Raw genomic sequence first — 7,590 nt, 5'->3', positions numbered from 1 at the left:
TGAGTGAAATAACCTCACGTTAGCCATGTCCGATTTTGAAAATTTACTAAAATGACCATACATTAACTTTGGTCAATGTTTGTAACTTATGTAATTTTGTCAGTTTTAGTTTTTAAGTGAGAAAAAATATACCTCAAGCATGTTCATTGCAATTCACTTAAGGAAATAACCATATGTTAACCAAGGTCAATTTTAGTTATGGAAAATACATTGTCAATTTCAATTATTGAGGGAAATAACTATATTTTTATCATGCACAATTTTAGAAAATTGAAGGAAACGACCATATGTTTACCATGACCTTTTTCAGGAATTGAGGGAATAAACCATATTTTATTATTGGACAGTTTTAGTAATTAAGGGATATAACTGCCCATAGTCAGTTTTAATGATTGAAGGAAAAAACCTTATGATAGCCATGGGCAATTTTATGATTGAAAAAAAAACCTTATGATAGTCATAGACAATTTAATAATTGAGGGAAACAACCTTATGATGGCCAAGGACCATTTGATATCTGAGGGAATCTACCTTATGATAGTCATGAACTATTTAATAATTGAGGGAAACAACCTTATGATAGCTATGGACTATTTAATTACTGAGGGAAACAACATTTTCATAGCCATGGACTTTTTGATAAGTAAGTGAAATAACCTTATGGACTATTTGATAATTGAGGGTAATAACCTTGTGATAGCCATGGACAACTAAATAATTGAGTGAAATAACTTTATGATAAGCATGGACAATTTAAGAGTTAGTCATGGATTATACAGGAAATATTTTTATTTAGTTGATTAATCAGCATGTTTATTTGGATGTCATTATTTTTGTTTTTGATGTTGGGAGTTTATTATTATTTTCTATATTTTATAAATAAACCTTTAAGGTTGTTTTAGTACCTTTTATTGTAGAATAAATGTCAAAAGTGTGTAATTTTTGTTAGTTTAATGTTTATACAACTCTGTTATGTTAAAGTTTATTCTCGTGGGCTTGATTTACAAAGGTTGATGTTAAGATTTATATAAAAATATTGACGCTTATTTTATTGAATTAGATTGTAATAGATAAATGTACACACATAGATTTTTTTGTTGTTGTAAATTCAGATTTCCATTGTCATAATCTTTCAAAAATAATCATGACAAAATATTTTTAAAGAAATTCATATTGTTCCTGTTATATCATATCAAAGCAAATGATGTTAATTTTTATAAACAACATGGAGATGGCCAGGGCTGATCTACTTAAATGTGTAATAACCTGGTCTTTTAATAACAAAACACAAAACTTGTTATTAAAGTTCTGACTTTCTCAAATTCAGACATCTGTTGTTGTCTGTTTTACCAATAATTTTGGTAAGATCCAATATAATATTGTAATATTGTTATTTTATGCTGTTTAAGTTGATAAATGCTAAATTCACCTGAATATTTCCAGTCAGTATTCTTTGTCCATGTTTAAAGCAGCATGTCTCAAGATTCATGCTATGTATCATGAAAATTTTAAAAATGTATTTTAATGGAAAAAAATTGTGGAGAGAACAAAGTAAGTAATTTACACACTGCATGGCATTTACAATCTATGTAAGTCAAAAGATGAAAAAGTGGCCTTTACTGTGTTTGACATGCACTAGAAATATGGTTATAAATATTGCAAAATCAGTCCTGAATTGCACATGATATGTAAATTATTACTTGAATCTTGACTCTCTTTACTTTTCTTGAATTTTATTTAACTTCGTACATTTTTTCTCAAGTTTGATTTTCTTGAAATATTTTGGCTCATCTAGAGGCATACAGCTTTAAACTACACTTTATTCCTTTTATAGATAGATATGCAAACAATTTTATTAATTTCATTAGAAATGCTTAGTCTTTATTGATCATTTAAGTAAGTTCTGGAAATTATTGTTTGTTGTATTTATTGTTCAGATAATTCTATTGTTGATTTATGGATTTATATGTTTTGATGATGATATTTGTTATGATGCTTACAAAACTTGCTTGTATACCCTAAGGCTAAGGTTATAGGAGGTAAGGGTAAAAGAAAAATTGGTCATTTTGTTGGATTAGAATCTTTTTTTCCATGTGACCTTTTATTCACTGTTTGGTCAAGGTCGTTTATAGGGTTTTTCACTGGGATTGTATTGATCAGCCAGTTTTTTTTTAAATACTAGTTAACCGGCTGAGTTTTTGCAACGGATTTTCACAAAAGTTCATTCAAAGTTTAAAGGATTTCAGTATCAAAAATACAAAAATTGAGTTATCGGAACAGAGCCTGACCACACTGCTGTTCAGACTAGCCTAACTACATGGTGGAAGCAAAAATAATAAGTGGCTTTTCCAGTAAGTAAATGATTAAATTGCCAGTCACAATTCAGTGTCATTACCAAAGGCTAGGGTAAGAATACGAAACGTTCACTTACTACTCGTTTTATCTAACCTATTTTATACCTTATGGGAGGCAATCATTAGTTACTGTATCAGTAGACATTTATAATTCCGATACCCATGGTATATCAGTGATAACCTGTTCTTAATTGTTAGACTTTGTTGCACCTGTATTTATTTGCACATTTAGGCATTGTTGGCATTTCTATAATTGTTGTTATAATTGTTACATTCCTTTAAAATGTGGTTCAATAGTTGTTGGTTTTATAACACAGTACATATGCACATGCTGAATATGAAAATATAAAAGATGTTAAGAATTAAAAAGAAAACCTTTGTTATAATTTTTAGCTTATCATTTCATATAAATTTGCTTTTCAATATGTGAGGGGAATATAGAACATAGTGTCAATTTTATTAGTACTGTAGACTGACAGGCAGAGATACAGATATTTTACACTCTTAGCTGTTCTTGTGTGAAGGTCAAAACTACATATTTAGTTAACTTATAATGATCGATATGTTTTAGAAATTGGTAATTTTTACGATGTAATTGGAGCAAGTAAAACTGTCGCCAGTTTTTTCTGCGAGATTTCACGAACTATTTTGTGTTGCCCAATAATATAGTAGTGAAATCTGACATTCCCTACGACAATTATCGATTAACGTGTCATATGTTTAACTTAAGTCTTCGACTTCAGACTGTAGCAAGGATTGGCCTTTATTCTTATGGAGAACTCCGGCTAGGATCACCTGCTCTGGGGAAGAGTGGGATGTTAGCAAACTACCAAACGATTTAACTTGGTGTGTCCTTTATTTGAAAACTTGCCTCAAAGTATTTTACTAAATGCGATGTATGTTTACGCCCCCGCCATATAATGGCAGGGGCATATTGTGTTACCCTGTTCCGCCATTCCGCCTTCCGTCATTCTGTCATTCCGTCACCATCAGTTTCCGTTCATTATCTTAGTAACTGTTGCACACATTCGACTCAAATTTGACATGGATATATCCGTTTATTATCCCCCCAACCGTATTACAAATTCAACACAAATTCACATATGGATACGTCAAAGGAATGTGCAGGCCAAGTTTGAATTTATTTATGGTTCAATGATTTTTGGCAGAGTTATGCCCCGTTCACATTTAAAATAATATGAAATTTTCCGTTTCCGTTTATTATCTCCCCAACGGTATTACACATTCAACTCAAATTTGACATATGGATACCTCAAAGGGATGCGCAGGTCAAGTTCGAATTTATTCATGGTTCGATGATTTTTGGCAGAGTTATGCCCCTTTCACTTTGAAAATAATTTGAAATTTTCAGTTTCCGTTCATTTTCGCACCAACGGTATTACACATTCAACTCATATTTCACACATGGATACGTCAAAGGAATGTGCACGGCAAGTTTGAATTTATTCATGGTTCAAAGATTTTTGGCAGAGTTATGCCCCTTTCACTTTGAAAAAAAAAGGAAATTCTCAGTTTCCGTTATCTCCCCCACAGTTGTATATATTCAACTCAAATTTTGTAACATGGTTACAACATAAGAATACACTGGTCAAGTTCGAATTTGGTCATTGTTTGATGATAGCTGACAGAGGTATCCCTCTTGAACTTTGAAAAAATCAGAAAATTTTAGGTTCCGTTCATTATCTCCCCAAGGGTTGTACACTTTCAACTCAAATTTGACATATACATACGTCTTAGGAATAAGCAGATCAAGTACGAATTTGGTCGTGGTTCAATGATTTTGGACAAAGTTATCTCTCTTGAATGTTGGAAAAAGTTTGAATTTTTAGTTTCAGCACTCATACTTTTGTTAAAATGTATGTAGTCATTATTTTGGCTACAAATATGCAATTTACAAAATGTTAACGCTTAATAGTTTCAGTACCTTGAACTTTTTTTTATAAAAATGGTTTGTGTTTACATTGAATGGTTTTAAGGGCTTTGGTTTTAAAGTTAAAAAATAGTTTGTGCAAACAAATTTGGAACTAAATATTGTAACATCTGAAATTTTGGCTGCATGCGGGGGCATCCGTGGCCTGACGACTTATTTCTAGTTTTCTGTTATTTAAACATTAAATGTGGTCATTTAGTGTTGTTATAATTTTTTGGTCCTTCGGGATCATTGATTCCAGCACTTTAAAGCCGGTGCTAGGGGGCGTGAGGGATGATGCACTTTTTCATTATCCCTTATGTATAGATTCTGTCAAACCGCGTGGGCAATTTTCATGTGATTTTGTTGTGAATAATACTGCCTAGAGATATTTGTTTCCTTTTTTTGCATTTTGTAACAGGAGAAAACATAATAGATAATATAAGGTCGATACTAATCATCGGATGACACATTAAGAGTAAATTACGGGAAAAAAAACATAACAAAACAAACTACATTTGTAACAAAAGTATATGTATGTTTATTAAATAGAATTCATTTACTCATCAAGAAATAAGTAACACTCAGTCATAACATCAATTAACAAAGAAATTTTTTTAGTTATGCAATACATTGATTCAAACAATTTAAAAATGCAGTATGTCCTTGACTAAACAGGTTGCCGATACATTGCAATTGACATCTTCTTACTTTGTCAAATCCCCCGTCATTACATTCACAAGGTCTGGAATTATTTCCCGCACCTTTACCACATACACTGGCTGTGTAGTAAGGCACCACATGTTTTCCGTTAGCTTTGGCTTTGCACTCAGCTTGATGGGCGCATACCCATTCTTTGACCTTCTGATCACATTTACTGGAACAGCCATGAAGTCGTCTGCATCCAACAGTTAGCCAGTTATGATGTTCGGCGATGGTTCCAAAATCGTGCAAGACATTATTGTGATTGTCGGCTGCTACAGCTTTGCAGAAACATCTGAAAGTGAAGTAACGATTATTGTTAAACTAACGTTGCATTTTGAGAAACTAAAAATAATTATATGCGATTTTGCAAGTAACATGTACTATTGTTGTTGATGTTGTTGTGTGTGAGCGGCTATATGAACAAATTCGTCCATGTAATGTTGCTGTTTTTATTTTTTTCATTTTAATTGTTTTGTTAATAAGAAAAATCGGATTTCATCCACATTGACTTTTAGCTACAAATATGATTTGTTGATTGCGTTCTCACAATTATTAAAATTCAACTTTTGTAAACGAAAGAGTTTAATGTCGAAATATATGGAAAATCTTTGGTAACCTAACTATTGACACATGGTCGAAATTTATTCTATATTAATATTCTTCTGAATCTTGACAAGGGAAAGGATAATTTTGAAGTTAAAAATGGATGCATATTAATTGTGTTCATTAGAATAAACGGAAAGTAAAACAAAAACATACCGTTTTCTGTCTGCAGCAGAAAAACGAAGAACAACGAGGAAAATGGCAAACAGAAATACCTTTCTCATCATCATTTTTAATTGTTTTATTAATATGAGTTGAGCTGTAAGTTGTCTGAATTAAATTGCCGTAGTCCGTCGAAGGTTTATATACGTTTCAACCTCACGGAAACGGGCGAGGAAATACGTCATATGCGTAACATTACGTAAATACGTTTACTCCGGGATGATTAATTTGAGTTTATTCATCAATAAATTTTGGAACAAAGGTCAACCGCAATTACTTAATAAATAGACTAGATAAACAAAAACATTCATCAAAACTTTACTACGAGCTTTACTCGTGTGGAAAAAACATCACATTTTCATAAAGCAATTAACATTTTTATGAGATTGACTTACGTAAAAAATGGGCTGTATTGTAAACAAAAAATTAACGAATCAGTGTGCTTATAACAGGCAGGTGTGTTCATTAAATGTACAATACTGTTTTAATGACATCTTGCACATTTATGTGTGTGCTACTTTGACAATAAAAAAAGATGTTTATGGAAGGTTTTTTTAGTAATTTATATCGCTCGACATATTGTCTTTGCGTAAAAGGTTATTTAATTGTAAATCAAGATTTTATATGATTAAAGAAGTTTAAACGTTGTTCTTTGATATTTTTATTATCTTGTTTAGAACTAGACATCTTTGCATGTTATATTACAAAAAGCAAAATACAAAAAGCAAAGAACGAAATACAAAAGCAACAATAAATATAATTATATGTTAAATGTATATCTACTTATAACGATATTGAAGTATTTTGTAACGCTGCATTGCCGCATAAAAATGGTCAATTTCGTTTATGCAGGATGACCACGCTTAGGCGGCATAGCTCAGAAAACAAAACATTTCTGTATTTGGCGCAACTTTGGCTTTAGGTTGCATTAAAAGGATTAATTTCAACCATTTCCAATCAAGCTTAAACTTATAGTTGTGACATTTCAACAAAATCGATGTAAATGATTTTGATGATAACGAGGAGTGGCGGGAGGGGGCACTGTAAGGCGACAATAAAGACGACGGAGGCGTTGGTGATGGTTGCTATTGTGACTTGGCAGCTTTTTTTGCCCAAACCAAAATATAGCGATTTCCTCTTTTCGGAACGTATATTCCGGTATCTTTTGCACACGAGTCCAGTTTAGAATCTTAGTCAAGTGGACGCCAAAATCAAGATCTTTCAGTTGTATCGAAACAATAAATCACTATCGTACGGGTTTGAGTTGATTTTGTTTATGCAGTCCAAGGTGTGCCTTTTTGCAACATTAACGGGTCCTGTTCATCCTATATATAATCACCTAATCAAAGAAATCGACCGTGTTTATTCGACAGCGCTGTTATACGGTATTACAATTCTTAATGATCAACATTATTTTTTGTCCAATCACATGGCAGCATTTTTCAAATTTCTACTTAGTTTAACTTTGGTTAATGTGTACTAACTTAATAAAATTTACTTGATCATATGTCTAACCAGTCTAATTAATTTCAATAATGCATTATATTAGGGAGGAGTTAAAGGTGTGGTTTACACTCTGAATTGGTACGGCATAAGCGAGAATAATAAACTACCATAAAAAAATAAAAAAGGTGATCTGTTTTTCAACGGAGCAAATCAATAGGGATTTTTAGATGTTAGTGAATACCTTGCATCAAATAATGAATTTGTATAAATAAAAAAGCTCAAATGTATTTTTCTCACATTTTTTATTTATTCGAAAAGAATGTACACATTTCATTGACTCCATTGTATTTAGCTAATTGCATCCTTTTCCCCGTTTTTTTTTATTCACAC

General features: G+C 31.8%; 1 protein-coding gene across 1 annotated transcript; it reads right to left on the bottom strand.

The window, feature by feature from the left end:
* Positions 1 to 4,828: 4,828 nt before the first annotated feature.
* Positions 4,829 to 5,852, bottom strand: LOC132742644 (uncharacterized). Its single transcript, XM_060731111.1, has 2 exons — positions 5,749 to 5,852; positions 4,829 to 5,281 (listed from the first exon to the last, which is right to left on the bottom strand). Exons 1-2 carry the CDS (start codon positions 5,820 to 5,822, stop codon positions 4,906 to 4,908), a joined length of 450 nt encoding a protein of 149 aa, XP_060587094.1. The 5' UTR covers positions 5,823 to 5,852; the 3' UTR covers positions 4,829 to 4,905.
* Positions 5,853 to 7,590: the final 1,738 nt, after the last annotated feature.

This window comes from Ruditapes philippinarum, unplaced genomic scaffold, assembly GCF_026571515.1.
Source record: "Ruditapes philippinarum isolate M1 unplaced genomic scaffold, ASM2657151v2 ctg1147_1_1_1_1, whole genome shotgun sequence".
In the NCBI taxonomy this organism is placed as follows: Eukaryota; Metazoa; Mollusca; class Bivalvia; order Venerida; family Veneridae; genus Ruditapes; species Ruditapes philippinarum.
This window is presented reverse-complemented; position numbering and strand designations above follow the sequence as displayed.

Excerpts from the sequence above, each read along its gene's own strand:
- LOC132742644 (XM_060731111.1), bottom strand. The coding sequence starts at position 5,822 with ATGATGATGAGAAAGGTATTTCTGTTTGCCATTTTCCTCGTTGTTCTT. Across the intron at positions 5,282-5,748 it reads TCTGCTGCAGACAGAAAACG|ATGTTTCTGCAAAGCTGTAG; the intron begins GTATGTTTTTGT and ends CTTCACTTTCAG.